Below are 20248 nucleotides of genomic sequence, written 5' to 3' on the forward strand. Positions count from 1 at the left end.
CCTTTCAGGGGTCAGGTTAGGCACCCAAAACCAGCAGTCATTAAAAAAAAAATTAGCTCTAATTTTTTCCATCTTTGTCATCCTCCCGGTGAGCCTGGATGAGCAGATATTATAGCTGGGCTAGTACATTTTTTAGGCGGAGGTTACAAGTCTGCTGCTTTCAGACAACTCCAGTTATGGGAAAATAACATCTGCTCATCCTCCTCTCTCCTTTTTCCATCCCATCCCTGAACCACAAGATCTACTGGTCTTGGCGATACTGTCATAGAAACACTGAAAGGAGAACTGAGCCCTGATATACAAGCAGTGCATAAATTCTATCCTCTGATTACAGATACGACATTTTAAAGTCTTTCCTGACAGTGACTCTGAACCAGAGCAATTAAGAAACCAGACATATGGCCAGCTTGTCATCCTAGATGCCAATTTCATGTGGGCCATTTAACTTAAACATCCTACTACTCTGCTTACATATGCATTTGGAAGAGTGGAGGCTTCTAGCTCTGCAGCTGCGCATGGCAAATATTAGGTAGTCAGAGTATGAAATAATGTATTTCTATGCCTTCCTGCTCTTCTGATTCACCTTATAGGGTCTGTTTTCTACTTGAGGTGAATGGATGTCTGATTATTCTTAGCACTGGTTAAATATGCTTTGAAAGGAAGATAAAACCCACTGGTGTGGTAAACCTTGGAAGACAGTGTACAGTGCTATAATCAATATGATCAATTCATTAGAAGTTCAGGTCTTGCTCTCAGTAAGGGTGTAATACCTGCCATGTAATTAATCATCAGTAAATTGTAGTATCTGCTAATGTAAGTCTCTATAGCTGAAGCTTTCATTTGTTACTTTACAGGGTATTCAAGGACTTTATCGAGGTTATAAAAGCACAGTGTTAAGAGAGGTAAAAACACTTGTTTTCTGTTTTGAAATGGTTCTGTTGCACTGTGTCATATCTTGTTGGGAAAAAGAAATCGTGGTACAACTGTGTCAAACAGATGGCTCTGCAAACTTTCAATACAAATATTTCATTCTAGGTAAGTTTACTAGTTCATAGAATCATAGAATATCAGGGCTGGAAAGGACCTCAGGAGGTCATCTAGTCCAACCCCCTGCTCGAAACAGGACCAATCCCCAATTTTTGCCCCAGATCCCTAAATGGCCCCGTCAAGGATTGAACTCACAACCCTGGGTTTAGCAGGCCAATGCTCAAACCACTGAGCTATCCCTCCCCCCCATAGTTATGGGTGTGTAATGGGAGCTTAGATAAAACACGAATAAGCATCTACGATATATAGGTGGCAACTAATCTGTGCCTCAATCCTCTTAGGTTTGATGCTGCATGGATGTAATCAAATGGAAATGTATCAATTATGAAGAAGTACAAAATAAAGTATTAGTAAAATTGTGTAAGTTTTGTGACGTGCATCCAGTAAGTGTTCATACACAGGGTGGCACTATCTGGCTCTCGGTCCCTGTTGCTGTGTAAGAAATACATACAGCCTTTCACAGCGAGACGTATAAATGTAATGCAACTTTCTTTGACCCTAAATCCAAGGAACGCTGTCATAGGGAAGATAAATACTGAAAGTACACTTTAGCCAGCTAAGCTGAAATTTTTTTTTAAAGGTTAAAAATATTGGTGAATCTCAGGATTTGCACTTTCTTTAACGTGTTATTTCTGCACTTTGACAAAGAGGGAGACTTCTTTTAAAAGGAATTAAAAATTCTTCTGTTGAATTTTGTGGGCCCAGTCTGTTCCCGCTGAATTAATTGAGAACAAGATCAGAGCCATCATGCAATTTCAGTGTTGTCACTCTCTTTAGGTATTAGTTGTGGTTTTGGCCCTGATTCTGTAATTGGATTCTTTGTGAAGCCCTGCTCAAGTCAGTGGGACTCAGTATGGGAGCAGAGATCTGTCCCCGGGAATCTGATTGTATGATCGAAGCATTTATGTTGTAGTGATTTTTTTTGTCTTTGAATATGCTCTGTCTGTGACTTGCCTATAGCTCTCATTTGGAGAGTGCAAGACGAATATGGATTCCGTCTACATAGTAGTATTGGGAGCGTTCCCAACAGTTATATTGCGATTCTAATCTTAGAACTTCCTTGCACTCTAAAAACTATTGAGTAGTACCTTTAAACAAAAAACCTTTGCTTAGACTGTAACATGTGGTGATATGGGTTTAAACTTCTCGTTCAGGCTTGTCATTTGCAAAAGTAGAAATTGCATTGTGAACACTTTGGAGAAGGATACAGGACTGGTTTCCTCTGAAGATAATAGTACAAATGTTTTTCAGAATTGTGCTTCACCTACTGTGTTTAGTTAGGTGTAGCACATGTATTTTGTTCTTAAATGTCACTTAGCTAAGCAATCAGGATTGGATCTTAGCCTTTTAAAAAACTCAGAATAGATTTTTACCATTAGAAAAGGTATGTTCATTATTTATATGACCATTGATAGTAATGCTAACTAATTAGCATTTGAAAGCCTGCTTTCAGCGACATTCGTTGCTTTAAAGAACTTTCCTTCATGCCCAAAGCTGTATTCAGGGATAAAGATATATATATTCTGTAAACCTTACCACATAAAGTAAGAAAATCCCAAATGTAGCATTGCTTTAAGTAGCAACAAATGTTAATGCCAGAGTTTATTTTAGCCACTCCAAATATTTCAAAAATTAGTTATTTGTGTGAAGATGACACTTGATTTTCTGAAACATAACCCCCACCATAGCTTCATCCTGTACTTATTTTCTGGCTCACTAAACACATTATTCCCTCCGATTTCATCTGGAGGCAGGCAAAAGAGGGCAACAAGCTGTTTTGATTTCTCTGAGGGGTTCTGAATAAATGAATAAATTTAGATGCCGTAGAATACAGATTTTGCATACTAACAGATAAAACACATGGTTACAACTGGATGCAAGTCTCTTTAAAATTTGTTTTGACATATGTCAAGACGGTAATTAATTTCCAGGCCCTTCTCCTAGCCCAGCGTGTGACCCTTCCGAGATAACTTTGTTTACCCAAAATAGCAGGACTTTGTCGGAAATTTAATTGGGGTCCTTTCTACTATGTATATTCATAAATGATCCTTCAGAACTGATTTCAGTTGAAATATTGCTTTTTTGGAGTATCTGTCCAATAGAATGAGAAAAATTATTGCCAAATGAAATGTGGTTTCTTTTCAAAATGAAACAAATAATAGGTGATCTGTTTAAAAAAAAACAAAACAAAAACCCCTATCCATTTAACACAATGTTAAGACTATCACATTTTGTGACAGTAAATATCGCTCTTTGCAGTGAAGTGTCCATTTGATATGCTGCTTTTACTCAGATTATTGAACTCTTAGCAGGAAATATTGTAAAGCTGAAACTTTTTCTGGGCGTTCCCCTCCCTTCCCCCTACATACTTTTAGAATGCATTTCTTCCTTCCTTCAGCAGAAGGTCTTCTATAAAAGCCTGTGTTAATTCATTATAAACCGCCATGTGTTCCCTGTATTGTATGCACACAGTAACTTTTAATTCTAGCTGAATCTGATGTTTATGGAATCTCTTTGCACGCTTCAGACTTTGCTTGCCCAAAGCCATTTTAGTTACAGAAGAAAGGGAGTTTCAGTATGTGGGCTTCAGTGTTGGATATTTTTTTATAGGGCCAAACAAACTGATTAGCTTCAATGGAGGAGCAGAGTGGAGAACTGAGCCACTACTTAAAACTCACTCCTAACTCGGGGCAGGTGGCTAGTACATGCGTCTCTCCCTTCCCCTTTGGTTTCCACAAAGTTCTCATTCCCCTTTTAGTGTCTCTTCCCTCTCAAACCCCATTTCCTATTGGTACCTACATCTTCCTCCATTTTGCTTCTATCTGCCTTCGAGCTGACCCCAGAACCCAAAGGAGATTAGGTGCATTGCAGTTGTGGGTCTGTTCCTCCACACATGCACTAGCCATACTAACACCAGCCTGAAAGACGCTCATGCTCCCGGAAGAGAGCTGCTGGGCTAGAGCACAAGGAGGGCTGGGCTACATGATCGCTCAATGAGACTTTCCTGTCTGGATAAGTGGCAGGACGCAGAAGACTGTGAGAAGTGGAATTCTCATGATGTCATTTCCAAGTGAGAAAGACACTTTCTAGGGTGGTAGTACACCATTTTGTAGAAAGCAGACCACGCTAGTGAGAGGGGGTGTGAATTATCCACTTTCCTCAACACTGAAAAATGTGTTCACAAAAACTAGCAATCTTACAGCAAGGCAGGAGAAAATATCCATTATAAGGTCTCCAAAATTTCTTAATTTACTACTTCTGCTGAGACTCTACATAAGCAAACTGAGCCAGAGTTTTAATTCCTGCATAATTCATTTTATTAACTATGACCAAGTAGAACATCTGTTAAAATTCCATAATGTTAAGTTCATGGGAAAAAGAGAGCAAACCCTGAGTTATCCTTGGAATTTTTCCATTTACATTAATGATGCAGCCTTCTAACCGATGTCTTAAATGAACGTTGCTATCAATGAGGCTATGACACAATTGAAAATGAAGCACCTTGTCAAATCTCGCTGTTTACCATAGCTCACTGTATAATGAATGATCTCACTCTATGCATCTCTGTGCACCTATATGGTAGCTTCACACTAGCAATGCCATAGTTAAGGTTGAAATGTCACTTTTGTTGTAAATTACTGCTCGTGTTTGGAAAATGCAAAGTGCTAATTTAAAAAAGCCCAATAATTTGTCACTTCTAAACATATTACAGCTGGATTGAAATTTTTTTATGCTTGTCCCAGCCCAGGAGTGAACTGAAGAAGAAATAGAAAGGTGTTTTTCCGCTCTTGGTGGGGTTTTTTGCTTACCGATAACCTGATGGAAGCTTTGCTTTAGAAGATCAAGCCTGGCATTTGAATGGTCGTGAATAAATATGCGCTTTGTACTTAGCCTTGTCTGCGGAAACTTGGGCTCCCATCCTGCAATGGGCTCTGGCAGGTGTATGTAACCTATTGAAGTCAAAGCCATGGTGCCTGAGCAGAGCTAATTGTGGGATCAGGGCCTTCGTGTCAAAGTAAAAACACTGGGGGTTTGGATCCAGTCATGGGCTGATGAGTGGATTCAAATCTTTAGGAGGGTCTTTACCTTCAGGAAGATGGATCAGAGTGTTACCTCAGATGGTGCTTAAAGTACCCAAGTGTGCAAATGAGTAAAGGCAGTAGCCAGCTAGTTACTGGAAGGGGAGAGGACATTTCAGCTGTATCCCTTCTAAGGGAGTGAATCAGTTATGAGGAAATCTTGTTGACATCTTAGATGGGAGCCCGCCCCCCTCCAGAAACACAACTTTGCTGGAGCTGTTGGCTATCATAAATACTTTGTAGTATATGGCAATACATATACACAAGGGGGCTGTGAGAACTTGACATGTTTTGAGAGGAGAAAGCTAAGAAAAGCAACAACAAAAAGCCTGGAAATATCTTATTACCTGGCAGCAAGTGAGGTGCAACCTGCAGCAGTTAGAAGCCAAATGACTCCCTAACAGCTGCACCTGTTACTCCCTCCCAAATTTAAAGTCCCAGCTCCCAGAGCATTCTGGGAAAGGCTTGTATAAAAGGGTGAAACTCAAGGGAGGCATTTAGAAAGTGTGGGAGCTCTTAGGCAGTGGGCTAGAGTTTCTGAGGGTTAGTGGCTGTAGTTAGAAAACAGTCAGCCTTGTTTGCAAGTGAATCCTAGTGTGCTATGTGATGGGTGTAGCTGTGTGTGTGTTCCTTTTGTTATGATATCTTGATATAAATATCCTGGTCTCCTTGGCTCTGAGTTTTTTAGGTTTATTGCCACATTGCTACAAGGTAGAACAAGGTTGCTGCTGGAGTCTTCTCTGACTTGTGCAATTAAAATGTTGACCTTGGTCTTTCATCTTTGTATAGCTTTTTGTGTATTTAATACACACAGTATACACCCACCTTAGCAGAATCAGGCAAATAATCCAGTTTCTTAACACAACACTTGTTTGAAAAACCAAACATAATGTTCTCTAACAAAATGCACACAGTAGCTGTCTTCGCTTTGTTTTCTGGGAAACCACCTGTTTGTTGTTTGTTTGTTTGTTTTTCCCCTCATGAAGCTCTTAACATGCTGGATTTAAGCAGAAATTTGCCTTTTTAGGCTATAAAGAGAACTGCTCAGGATCTGTCTAGAATGGTTCACTTTGCATGATTGATGCTTTAGACTCTTGTCAGGCAACCAGAGTTTCTTAAACTGAAGACTATTTTCAACTAGCACCAAAACACTAACTGAGAGAGGATTGGGAACTGGAAGACAAGTTAAAAAGCCAGCCCAACATTTGTGGGAAATGTGCACAAGTTTTGTGGTGTGCTTAATGAAATATCCATTTGGGCTAGGTGGAAAAATAAGTCTTGTTGGAAGGTGTCTATACTGCCCCACTGTACTCCTTAATCACTTCCTCCCTTTCAGTTTAACACCATGCTATTTTGAAAAGCGCATCTTTTCAGAAGGCCGGTCTCCATAGTTCAGGGTTCAGTGGCCTTGTGCTTGAATATATTTTGGAAACTCACTTTCTAGATTGCAAGCTGGAATATTGGTAAATGGAGCTATCGATCATTTATTTTTGCATTATATACAGTGTAGTTATTACACTTTCTTTAGGCACAGTAGAATAACATTTAAAAACAAAAATAGATGTCTAAAAAGTAATTGAAATAACATCCAAAATCCACAAAATAACCCTGTTTTTTTGTAATTGATCAGTGTGAATAAACAGGCCATGTGACATGCCTGGAAGGTCCACAGACTTTGGTTTGGATGAACCAAGGCAGAAAGTGAAAATGTCCTGTATCTCACACGTACAGATACATGGCTCATCACCCTAACTGTGCCAGGTCCTCTTGCCTATCTCTTTATAGTTAGGTGCTAGACACATGTGTATAAGCATATATAACATGGTCCATTGGTAGAGCAGGAAAAATGAAGTCCTGGATTCATGATTCTGCCACCAATTTGCTGTTTAATGTTGGACATGGGGCACTTTTCTGCACTGCCTCATGTCTGTAATGTGTGACCCTGTAATATCTCTGGATGCAAGGGGCTTTGTACGTGCAAAATTATACTGTATTTAAAATCTAAAGTGTTGCATCTGGACTCTGTGGGTAGGCAAGATATGTTGAAAACTGTGTGTCATATTTAGGGCACACAAGATTTAATAATGCAAATCCTTTTCAAAAGAATGTTCATGTGGGTGGGGTCTGGCGGGAAGCCTATTTGATTTCATGCTTCAGATAGGGGGAACGGAGACTTTTAATAAGGCATTTTGCAGACAGCACTTTCTGCAGTAATCATGAACGCAGAAATGAGTTCCAGCCATGTGCTAGGATCCAGAAAAGGAGCAGGACGCACCTGCTATGCTGTGCTCTAGTTTGCTCATGCTGTGACTTCTGATAACCTAAGAGGTGTGTTCTTGGCACTGGTTGCTCTTGATCCCACAAGTTTGGCAGCCACTCAGAGAATACGCTCTCAGCCATCATAATGTCTGGTGGGGAAACTTAATGCGAGTCCCTCCCCCTCAAATAAAATTGCATGTGCCAAGGCTCACTATGTTCCAGTTAATCTCTCTTGTAGGAGAGTGTGCTAAAAAGACAAGTCCAAGACAAGGTCCTTTGCCTTAACAATCTGGGATGTTAAAACATATAACACAGAGAAGTGCAGATACAGAGAGATGGATTTCCCTTGTTTTTTTTTGGGGGGGGGAAGGGGTAGAAGCTGAAAGAGTTGTGCATAGGTAGAAAGAAGCAATCTTGAAGAATACAAGCTTCTGTATTGTGCTGCAATTTGTACTCCTGGGGAAATTCTGTGCTACTGTGTGTGTGCATATTTAATGAGCCCCGCAGAGTTTTAATTTTTCACGCAGAAAAAAGCTTCTGCCAAAATGTTGCTGCAGTTCCGCCTTTTGCCTACCAGAGGGCGCTGTGGCAATAGACCAAAGGTGCAGCTCCCTGCCAGGGAGGAAAGAGAGAGATGCCTTAGCGGCGCTTGTCAGGCCAGGTCAGCAGACATCGTCTGTGGGGTGCTGGGGGAGGACGGGGGGGTCAGACAGGGGCTTATAAGGGCTAGTGAGGGAGGACAGACTGGGGCAGGGACTGAAAGGGTGTGGAGGCACAAGGCCATGGCGGGGAGGGTGGTGTAGAGACACATGGGGACAGTGGGAGTGGGGGGCAGCTACACAGGGGCAGGGGAGTGGCTGGGTGAGGGCACAGAGACACATGGGACAGGGGCAGATGTCTCTCTGTGTGTGAGACTATATATTATTTGAAGCACATATGTACAATATCTGCGTTAACAACACATACCTTTAAAAAAAAAAAAAAAAAAAGCACTTTGAGATCCATAGGGGTGAAAAATCCTGTACAAAAGTAGGATTATTTGCTGTGGCAGGCCAATCTGGCAATAGAAACCAATGTCACTCAGACGGGAAATTCTCGCTGGAGAGGGACTGAAAATCATTCCAAAGAGGAAGTCCAACAGGCTTCATTTTGCCCTGAAATAAGCCATAATCAGCAATTATCTGATTTCAGCATCTGCCCTAGTAGTGTGAGGTTTCTGTAGTTCTGTTAAGGATCAGACATTTTTTTTTTAGGTAGTTAAAGGGAAAGGCAATAAAAAATCTGGACATTACTCTTCCTATGTAAACGATTACTGTCAGGAGTGAGAAGGGGGAGAGAAACCTTTTTTTCCTTTATTTCCTTGTTATGTTCATGTTGAATGGAGGTAGCCTTGATCACTACAGCTTTCATGCACTAGAGGGCACACAACGCCTATGATTTCTGCAATGTCAACCTACAGCAAACCTTTATTGCAGGGGATCTAATCTGTGCATCTTGAAATTGACTTGGCATTAATCATGCTCCTGAACCGAACCAAAAAAGGGAACGTAAGCAGCAAGACCCTCTTCATTTTATTTTATGCAGGAGTGTGGTCCCATTGAATTTTGTGGGGTTTACTCGCGTAAGTAAACGGAGTGGGATTCAGCTCAGGACTAATACATGGATTCATGTCTTTGAATCTCTGAGTTTTCATGCAATATGAATTGATAGAATACATTCCCCAGTTCTAGGACACTCCAAGTGTGGACTAATCAGGTGGTTCTTTACCTCTTTTATACTGTGACCACATGATATAACAGGAAGTTTCAAGACACCTCTCCACTGCATTCCGTCTAACCATAAAGAAAGGAATGGTGATGATGTGCTCATGGGCCACTAGACCAGGTCACAATCCCCAGGTTGCGAGGGACCATGGCTAAGGCATTCTAGCTAATCAAACTAACTTATTAAGAGTCTACTTTTGTTTGAATTCTGAATTTGGTGAACTCACTTAACCATTCAATTTATGGCATGTTTGCAAAGCTATCTGGGTTGATCTAGTCAATACCCGAAGTGCACCAGAATTTGGGAATCCTGTTGGAAATATAGCAGTGTTAAGATACTGAACCTGCCTGTAGGTGCATTCCCTCTCCTTATTGTATGAATGAGGGCCCAATCCTTCAGGTAAATCTGCCACTTAGTTGAATAGGAGTTAAATCCACACAAGGACTGCAGACCCATTGTCAAATATCTTTGAGTACTGGGGAACGTCTGTCAAACTCCCGCCCCCCACCCACCCACCCCACCCCACCCCACCCCCCGGTGTATGATTTTTAAATAAAAATTCTTAATGGGAAACTTATCTATATATTTAAAAAAAAAAAAAAAAAAAAAGAGAAGCCACGAGATTTGAAGAACAGTTTGATGCTAGTCTCTCCATAGTTAAAGCTGAGTTACATGAAAGCCGGAGGTCTGATGGTGGGCAATGCCTCTTGGGAGGTACAGAGCAGAGGGTGCAACTAAGGGTAGAGGAGAGAGAAGTAGCTATCTTCAAACACTTTTGGGGTGGCATGTAGGGGCTGAAGCAGGCAGTCTGTGTGTGTGTGTATATGTGGAGGAGTGGGGGACAGAAGCAGCTCCCAGATTTTGATGCCACTCCCCTATAATTTCACTAGGAAAAAAACGATGCACTATAAATATCTTGTACATGATTTTATTACAGGCTCATACAGAAACGGTAGGCCAATCAGACATGGTGTCTGAGCTGCAGACAGAATTAGTATTATTTCACTGGGGCCCTTTCTCACTAGACTTCTATTTTTCTGCTAATTTTATTGAAGCAATACAGTGAAGTCTCCTGACCTGTTTTTGCCTTTCTTTGCTGCATCTAAATTGCTTTTCTGTTTTTTGGTGTAAGGAGCTATTAGTACTGGCTAGAGCTAGATATAGTTTGCTTGAGTTCTTTGGCTTCATTTCAGATCTGTCTTGTGCTTGCTATTCCAGTCTTGGGCCTTTCCCAGTTAGACACCACCAGTGCTATAGACAGGTTTCAGAGTAGCAGCCGTGTTAGTCTGTATTCGCAAAAAGAAAAGGAGGACTTGTGGCACCTTAGAGACTAACAAATTTATTTGAGCATAAGCTTTCGTGAGCTACAGCTCACTTCATCGGATGCTATAGACAGTGTGCTGTCTTTGTAATGTGGACAGATTTCCATTAAGGATTAAGTTGGGGCCACTCAGCTCTTGTTTTTTTTGTTTTTGTTTGAAGCTTAACCTAGGATGTTAACACAGATTTGCAGAGGAGAAAGACTAGGGGACCATATTTTGCGTTGATTTAATGCGATCTCATTGGCTTCAAATACCAGGGAGAGGTCAGGAATAGCTTCACACAGCTCAAAACTGAAGTGCTCGGTCAGTAGTTCACAGGGGAGATTGCAAGGTATTTAACTGCCCCCAATCTTGCTTTAGCCAGTACTGTGATTTCCTTAAATTCAGGAACAAAAATAAAGCTTGGGGGGCTGCATTGGGTGTAAGACTTTGGGACTTTAAATTGGATCCTGTCCCCATTGACTTTAATGCACACAATGCCAGTCAAGCAGGATTTGGCCTAGTATATTTATGCCAATGGTTGTCTACCTCACACATTTCTATTTTTTTTGTCTGCTAGAGTAGTTTGTCTTTTGGCCTCTACAGCTGTACTGCTAATATATCTTCTATTTCTGGAAGTGACCCGTACGATTAGGTCAGTTTGTTTTAGCCTGGCTCCCTGTCACTGCAGTAGAACAGCATGCTTCCCCTGACTGCATGAAATCCACCGTAGACAGTCTTGATAAATATGATTAATGGCCTCCTCTGCTTTTCACTGCAGTTGAAGGCTTCATGGGAGATTGCGTCAACTGGGGGGATCAGTTTGTCCAAAACTTGCCATGACATAACGTAATTTAATCAGATGTGTATTCTTTATTAGGTATGTTTTCTTCATTGTTCCCACTCGAAGCAAATCTTGTGTCATCAGACTATGCTAATAGCCTATGTTATGGCAGTCCCACCAAGAATGCTGGTCTAAAAATAATGTAGCATGTGGAGTTTGTTGCTGTTTTTTGAATATTTGGAAATTAGTTACATTTCTTGAAGTTGACCAGACTACACACATTCCTAAAGTTAGTTACATGTGAAGCACCTTGCTGAATCAAGGCCAGAATGAGCGTATGCATGGATGCTAATCCCTTACCATGGATGAAGTTCAACAATAGTACTTTATCAAAGGAATACACACGTCAATAGGGCACCGACACTTTTGTGTTTGGTAATGTGACTTATAACACAGCATTTATATGATTTTATAAAAAGTCAAAGCAAACCATTTCATTTTGTGGTCAAGGAACATTTGACTGCATTGTGGGATAAAAGATGCCTTTGGGGCTATTGTTTTCTTGCAATACACAGAGAGAGGAAGAAAAGGGAAGTTAATAATGTCACTTTGAAAAATGCCCTGGCTGGGATGATTTAGTTGGAATGATTGGCCCTGCTTTGAGCAGGGGGTTGGACTAGATGACCTCCTGAGGTCCCTTCCAACCCTGATATTCTATGATTCAATTCCAACAGTTGCTTGACCTCTCGGCAATGAATAAGAATGAAGTATATGGAATCATAGATGCTTAAGACCAGAAGGGACAGCAAACCATCTGGTCTGACTTCCTGTATATCACAGGCCCCTAAAAAACACCCAGCCCCGTCTGCACTTCAAGTCTGACTGCCATAATTAGACTCAAGTATTACAGCCTGCAGGAGACTAAAAATATTGTGAGCCACAGGCAGAGATCAGGAGGGAATGAGGTGCCCCCAATGCCTGAGGCCTCTGCAGTGGCAGGGAATTGGTTCAGTAAGGTATGCCCAGATGATCCTAGCAAGCGACCCATGCCCTCCCTGTACTGCAGAGGAAGCTGAACCTCCTCCCTCCTCCCTCAGGGCCCTGGCAATCTGACCTGGGGAAAATTCCTTCCCAACCCTGCATATGGCAATCAGTCAGTTAGACCCTAAGCATATGAGCAAGAACCACTCACCAAACACATGAGAGAGAATTCTCAGTTTGACCTCAGAGCATCCAGCCCACCCTGTCCAATGTCCCACCTGCAGCTGTGGGCATCTCTAAGGCTTCAGAGGAAGGGTAAAAAAAAAACAGCCCCAAAACCAACAACCCCAGAATACATCTGGGGGTGGGGGAATGCCTCCTTGAAATATATAAAGAGAGCATTGATCTTGTGGGTAAAAAGATGTATTTTGATGTATTTGCATCTCGGCACATTCATCTAGTGCAGGGGTCGGCAATCTTTCAGAAGTGGTGTGCCGAGTCTTCATTTATTCACTCTAATTTAAGGTTTTGCATGCCAGTAATACATTTTAACGTTTCTAGAAGGTCTCTTTCTATAAGTCTTTAATATATAACTAAACTATTGTTGTATGTAAAGTAAATAAGGTTTTAAAAATATTTAAGACGTTTCATTTAAAATTAAATAAAAATGCAGAGCCCCCCGGACCAGTGGCCAGGACCCGGGCAGTGTGAGTGCCACTGAAAATCAGCTCGTGTGCCGCCTTTGGCACACGTGCCATAGGTTGCCTACCCCTGATCTAGTGCCTGTCTGTAGGCTGGTGAACAGCCATGTAAGCAGGAAATATTTTCATTTCTGGATTGTGTTTAAAAATCAGAAGCTTAATTTTTGCCTTTTTTGTGGAAAGAATTGAGCACAACACAGAAGGACCTCCGACTTGACTTTTCCATGTACTTCTACCATGCAATTATGCAGGCCTCCTAAAAAGAGTCTGAGAGACTAACCAATTTATTTGAGCATAAGCTTTCGTGAGCTACAGCTCGCTTCATCGGATGCATACTGTGGAAACTGCAGAAGACGTATACACAGAGACCATGAAACAATACCTCCTCCCACCCCACTCTCCTGCTGGTAATAGCTTATCTAAAGTGATCACTCTCCTTACAATGTGTATGATAATCAAGTTGGGCCACTTCCAGCACAAATCCAGGTTTTCTCACCCACCCCACCCCCATACACACACAAACTCACTCTCCTGCTGGTAACAGCCCATCCAAACTGACCACTCTCCTTACAATGTGTATGATGATCAAGGTGGGCCATTTCCAGCATAAATCCAAGTTTAACCAGAACGTCGGGGGGGGGGGGGGGAGGAAAAAATAAGGGGAAATAGGCTACCTTGCATAATGACTTAGCCACTCCCAGTCTCTATTTAAGCCTAAATTAATAGTATACAATTTGCAAATGAATTCCAATTCAGCAGTTTCTCGCTGGTCCAGACGATGAAGATGTCATCAATATAGCACAAGCAGAGTAGGGGCGTTAGGGAACGAGAGCTGAGGAAGCGTTGTTCTAAATCAGCCATAAAAATGTTGGCATACTGTGGGGCCATGCAGGTACCCATAGCAGTGCCGCTGATCTGAAGGTATACATTGTCCCCAAATGTAAAATCGTTATGGGTAAGGACAAAGTCACAAAGTTCAGCCACCAGGTTAGCCGTGACATTATCGGGGATAGTGTTCTTGACGGCTTGTAGTCCATCTTTGTGTGGAATGTTGGTGTAGAGGGCTTCTGGACCCATGGAAAAGAAGCCCTTGAGGAATTCCACCATGATTTCAACAATTTCCATCCCACCATCAACCTCAGCCTGGTCCAGTCCACACAAGAGATCCACTTCCTGGACACTACAGTGCTAATAAACAATGGTCACATAAACACCACCCTATACTGGAAACCTACTGACCACTATTCCTACCTGCATGCCTCCAGCTTTCACCCTGACCACACCACACGATCCATCGTTCTACAGCCAAGCTCTGCGATACAACCGCATTTGCTCCAACCCCTCAGACAGAGACAAACACCTACAAGATCTCTATCAAGCATTCTTACAACTACAGTACCCACCTGTGGAAGTGAAGAAACAGATTGATAGAGCCAGAAGAGTTCCCAGAAGTCACCTACTACAGGACAGGCCTAAAAAAGAAAATAACAGAACACCACTAGCCGTCACTTTCAGCCCCCCAACTAAAACCCCTCCAACGCATTATTAAGGATCTACAACCTATCCTGAAGGATGACCCAACACTCTCACAAATCTTGGGAGACAGGCCAGTCCTTGCCTACAGACAGCCCCCCAACCTGAAGCAAATACTCACCAACAACCACATACCACACAACAGAACCACTAACCCAGGAACCTATCCTTGCAACAAAGCCCGTTGCCAACTGTGCCCACATATCTATTCAGGGGACACCATCACAGGGCCTAATAACATCAGCCACACTATCAGAGGCTCGTTCAGCTGCACATCCACCAGTGTGATATGTGCCAGTAATGCCCCTCTTCCATGTACATTGGTCAAACTGGACAGTCTCTACGTAAAAGAATAAATGGACACAAATCAGATGTCAAGAATTATAACATTCATAAACCAGTCGGAGAACACTTCAATCTCTCTGGTCACGCAATTACAGACATGAAGGTCGCTATCTTACAACAAAAAAACTTCAAATCCAGACTCCAGTGAGAAACTGCTGAATTGGAATTCATTTGCAAATTGGATACTATTAATTTAGGCTTGAATAGAGACTGGGAGTGGCTAAGTCATTATGCAAGGTAGCCTATTTCCCCTTGTTCCCCCCCTCCCCAGACGTTCTGGTTAAACTTGGATTTATGCAGGAAATGGCCCACCTTGATTATCATACACATTGTAAGGAGAGTGGTCAGTTTGGATGAGCTATTACCAGCAGGAGAGTGAGTTTGTGTGTGTGTGTGGGAGGGGGGTGAGAAGACCTGGATTTGTGCTGGAAATGGCCCACCTTGATTATCGTGCACATTGTGGGGAGAGTGGTCGCTTTGGATGGGCTGTTACCAGCAGGAGAGTGAGTTTGTGTGTGTATGGGGGTGGGGGGGGGGGGGGTGAGAAAACCTTGGATTTGTGCTGGTTTTGTGCTGGAAATGGCCCACCTTGATTATCATGCACATTGTAGGGAGAGTGGTCACTTTGGATAAGCTATTACCAGCAGGAGAGTGAGTTTGTGTTTGTGTGTGTGTGTGTGTTTTGGGGGTGGGGGGGTGAGAAAACCTGGATTTATGCTGGAAATGGCCCCACCGTGATTATCATACACATTGTAAAGAGAGTGGTCACTTTGGATGGGCTTTTACCAGCAGGAGAGTGAGTTTGTGTGTGTGTGTGGGGGGGGGGGCGGGGGCGGAGGGTGAGAAAACCTGGATTTGTGCTGGAAATGGCCCAACTTGATTATCATACACATTGTAAAGAGAGTGGTCACTTTGGATGGGCTTTTACCAGCAGGAGAGTGAGTTTGTGTGTGTGTGGGGGGGGGGGGGGCGGAGGGTGAGAAAACCTGGATTTGTGCTGGAAATGGCCCAACTTGATTATCATACACATTGTAAGGAGAGTGATCACTTTAGATAAGCTATTACCAGCAGGAGAGTGGGGTGGGAGGAGGTATTGTTTCATGGTCTCTGTGTATACAATGTCTTCTGCATTTTCCACAGTATGCATCCGATGAAGCGAGCTGTAGCTCACGAAAGCTTATGCTCAAATAAATTGGTTAGTCTCTAAGGTGCCACAAGTACTCCTTTTCTTTTTGCGAATACAGACTAACACGGCTGTTACTCTAAAAAGAGTCTGTCACCATTGTGAATAATCGAATAGGAGTCTTAATAGCAGATAATCCCCTTGAAGTTGCTTTTGCGCTGCAGTCAAAGGACGGCTTTGTTAAGGCATTACCTAACAAATTAGCTGCTAAATACTGGTAATAACCTGTTTCCCATAGATTACATTTTAATTGCACCCTAAGCAATATGATGGCAGAAAGAAAAGGAGTACTTGTGGCACCTTAGAGACTAACGAAGACACTTATTGTTGGCAAACTGATGCTTGTGTACATATCCATGCATGCATCCAATGAAGTGAGCTGTAGATCACGAAAGCTTATGCTCAAATAAATTGTTTCAGAGTAACAGCCGTGTTAGTCTGTATTCGCAAAAAGAAAAGGAGTACTTGTGGCACCTTAGAGACTAACCAATTTATTTGAGCATGAGCTTTTGAGAGCTACAGCTCACTTCATCGGATGCATACCGTGGAAACTGCAGCAGACTTTATATACACACAGAGAATATGAAACAATACCTCCTCCCATGCCACTGTCCTGCTGGTAATAGCTTATCTATAGCTTATCTAAGGTGCCACAAGTACTCCTTTTCTTTTAGCTTATCTAAAGTGATCATCAAGTTGGGCCATTTCCAGCACAAATCCAGGTTTTCTCACCCTCCACCCCCCCCCACACAAATTCACTCTCCTGCTGGTGATAGCCCATCCAAAGTGACAACTCTCTGCACAATGTGCATGATAATCAAGTGGATGGGCTATCACCAGCAGGAGAGTGAATTTGTGTGGGGGGGTGGAGGGTGAGAAAACCTGGATTTGTGCTGGAAATGGCCCAACTTGATGATCACTTTAGATAAGCTATTACCAGCAGGACAGTGGCGTGGGAGGAGGTATTGTTTCATATTCTCTGTGTGTATATAAAGTCTGCTGCAGTTCCCACGGTATGCATCCGATGAAGTGAGCTGTAGCTCACGAAAGCTCATGCTCAAATAAATTGGTTAGTCTCTAAGGTGCCACAAGTCCTCCTTTTCTTTTTGCAAATACAGACTAACATGACTGTTACTCTGAAACATATCCAACCACTGTGACTAATTAGCATAAAAAGTTACTTTTAAAAGTCTTTGCAGATATCAGAGTTGTGTTAAAATGTGCACTTTTTGCTTATATTTTTTCTGTCTACCTGAGCAGTACTCTCTCTCACACTTATTTTATTTTGCTTAACGTTTTAGTTTAACTACTTGCAGGCAGCCCCCTTTGCTATGAAATTGCTATTTGATTTTAAAATATTATATACTTCTTTGGGTTCCTTGGGTCATTTTCCACATAAACAATAGGAAAAGGGGAAATTTTCCGATGGGATGAAAATCAAGTATTTTGCTGTATTTTGCATTATAGTGTGTGTGAAAGTAAGAGTTCGTTTTGTCAATCTGTGTCTGAGTAAATATTTAGAAAAATAAACAGCTTTCTTAATTCCCCTCTCCCCCCCCTCGCAGACATCATTACAGAGGGGTACGCCTTTTCCCCCCTATTTACCGTTTCCCTTCATCCCATTCTCTTCCTCTACAATAAAGGATTGTAGCCATCAAAACTGGCAAGAGTTAAGCATGATAATTAGTTCAATATACTGACCAGTTCTGCGAATTACAAGTTCAAAGCAACATGTGGACACGGATGAAATCAGATTTTGGCATTTCTTACCCTGATTGTTTCAGGATACTCCGCTGGAGCTTCTTTGATGTGTAAATAACTAATGGATTGTAATGCCTTGCTTAAAGTACATCAAACACGTACATGACTTTTGTTTTTAGATGTGGAGCTCATTTTCTAGTGATAGCTTTGAATCAGATTAATAAAATTATCCATTTTTTGTGATTTCATCGAGGATGTGATATTCCCCCCTCCCCCCCCCCCCCCCAAAAAAAAAATCTTTTCAGTCTTTATGTTGTAATAGATGCAGCAGATGTGTGCTGGAGCGTTGACCCTAGAGTATTTAAACAGACGTATTGGTGAAGTCAGAAGAAGCCACATTCACATGTTTTTCTGCAACCTGAAAGTAGCCTGTGTATCTCCTTACTTTTTCAGCACTGTCAGACCTGCTAACCAGAATAACTCCTGATTGCTTTTATTCAGCCATTCAATGGTGTATTCTTTCCCTTGCCCTCCTCCTCTGTGTAATAGGACCTCCTTTATTTTCAGTGGGGATAATTTGCACACAAAATGGCAGCCTTCCCCATTTTCTCAATGATCTATCTTAGATCCGAATTGTGTGGTGGATTTAGTTGTCCAGTAATTACTACTGAGATTACCAAACAGACTCCGTTTGTTACCTGTATGACATAGGAAAGCAGGTCTACACAGATAAGCTAGGTTTCAGCGTAGCAGCTGTGTTAGTCTGTATTCACAAAAAGAAAAGGAGTACTTGTGGCACCTTAGAGACTAACAAATTTATTTGAGCATAAGCTTTCATGAGCTATCCAATGAGCATCCGATGAAGTGAGCTGTAGCTCATGAAAGCTTATGCTCAAATAAATTTGTTAGTCTCTAAGGTGCCACAATTACTCCTTTTCTTTTTTATGAAACAATGGGTGTTCCCATACACACTGTAACAAGAGTGATCACTTAAGGTGAGCTATTACCAGCAGGAGAGCGGGGGCGAGGGGGGGTTCCCTTTTGTAATGATAATCAAGGTGGGCCATTTCCAGCAGTTGACAAGAACGTCTGAGGAACAGTGGGGGGTGACGGTGGAATAAACATGGGGAAATAGTTTTACTTTGTGTAATGACCCATCCACTCCCATTCTTTATTCAAGCCTAAGTTAATTGTATCCAGTTTGCAGATTAATTCCAATTCAGCAGTCTCTCGTTGGAGTCTGTTTTTGAAGTTTTTTTGTTGAAGAATTGCAACTTTAGGTCTCAGAGTAACAGCCGTGTTAGTCTGTATTCGCAAAAAGAAAAGGAGTACTTGTGGCACCTTAGAGACTAACCAACTTATTTGAGCATAAGCTTTCATGAGCTACAGCTCACTTCATCGGATGCATACAGTATGCATCTGATGAAGTGAGCTGTAGCTCACGAAAGCTTATGCTCAATAAACTTTAGGTCTGTGATCGAGTGACCGAAGAGATTGAAATGTTCTCTGGCTGGTTTTTGAATGTTATAATTCTTGACGTCTGATTTGTGTCCATTTATTCTTTTACATAGAGACTGTCCGGTTTGACCAATGTACATGGCAGAGGGGCATTGCTAGCACATGATGGCATATATCACATTGGTAGATGTGCAGGTGAACGAGCCTTTGATAGTGTGGCTGATGTGATTAGGCCCTATGATGGTGTCCCCTGAATAGATATGTGGACACAGATGGCAATGAGCTTTTTTGCAAGGCTAGGTTCCTGGGTTAGTGGTTCTGTTGTGTGGTGTGTGGTTGCTGGTGAGTATTTGCTTCAGGTTGGGGGGCTGTCTGTAAGCAAGGATCGGCCTGTCTCCCAAGATCTGTGAGAGTGATGGGTCGTCTTTTTCAGGATAGTTGTAGATCCTTGATGATGCGTTGGAGAGGTTTTAGTTGGGGGCTGAAGGTGATGGCTGGTGGCGTTCTGTTATTTTCTTTGTTGGGCCTGTCCTGTCGTAGGTGACTTCTGGGTATCCTTCTGGCTCTGTGAATCTGTTTCTTCACTTCAGCAGGTGGGTATTGTAGTTGTAAGAATGCTTGATAGAGATCTTGTAGGTGTTTGTCTGTGTCTGAGGGGTTGGAGCAAATGTGGTTGTATCGTAGAGCTTGGCTGTAGACAATGGATCGTGTGATGTGGTCTGGATGAAAGCTGGAGGCATGTAGGTAGGAATAGCGGTCAGTAGGTTTCCGGTATAGGGTGGTGTTTATGTGACCATTGTTTATTAGCACTGTAGTGTCCAGGAAGTGGATCTCTTGTGTGGACTGGTCCAGGCTGAGGTTGATGGTGGGATGGAAATTGTTGAAATCATGGTGGAATTCCTCAAGGGCTTTTTTTTCATGGGTCCAGATGATGAAGATGTCATCAATGTAGCGTAAGTAGGGTAGGGGCATTAGGGGACGAGAGCTGAGGAAGCGTTGTTCTAAGTCAGCCACAAAAATGTTGGCATACTGTGGGGCCATGAGGGTACCCATAGCAGTGCCGCTGATTTGAAGGTATATATTGTCCCCAAATGTGAAATAGTTATGGGTGA

At 42.2% G+C, this 20248-nt stretch overlaps 1 protein-coding gene across 3 annotated transcripts in view; it reads left to right on the plus strand.

Annotated features, from left to right (window-relative positions):
• Positions 1-20248, plus strand: part of SLC25A26 (solute carrier family 25 member 26) — a 146475-nt gene that overhangs the window by 42310 nt on the left and 83917 nt on the right. For 2 of the 3 annotated variants that reach the window (XM_077821286.1, XM_077821288.1), the window contains exon 5: positions 855-902. The exons of the other annotated variant lie outside the window; for it this stretch is intronic. In XM_077821286.1, coding sequence (XP_077677412.1) covers positions 855-902 — 48 coding nt within the window. The remainder of the gene's footprint in view (positions 1-854; positions 903-20248) is intronic. 3 annotated transcript variants of the gene reach the window in all.

The sequence above is a fragment of the Eretmochelys imbricata genome, chromosome 7, assembly GCF_965152235.1.
Source record: "Eretmochelys imbricata isolate rEreImb1 chromosome 7, rEreImb1.hap1, whole genome shotgun sequence".
In the NCBI taxonomy this organism is placed as follows: Eukaryota; Metazoa; Chordata; order Testudines; family Cheloniidae; genus Eretmochelys; species Eretmochelys imbricata.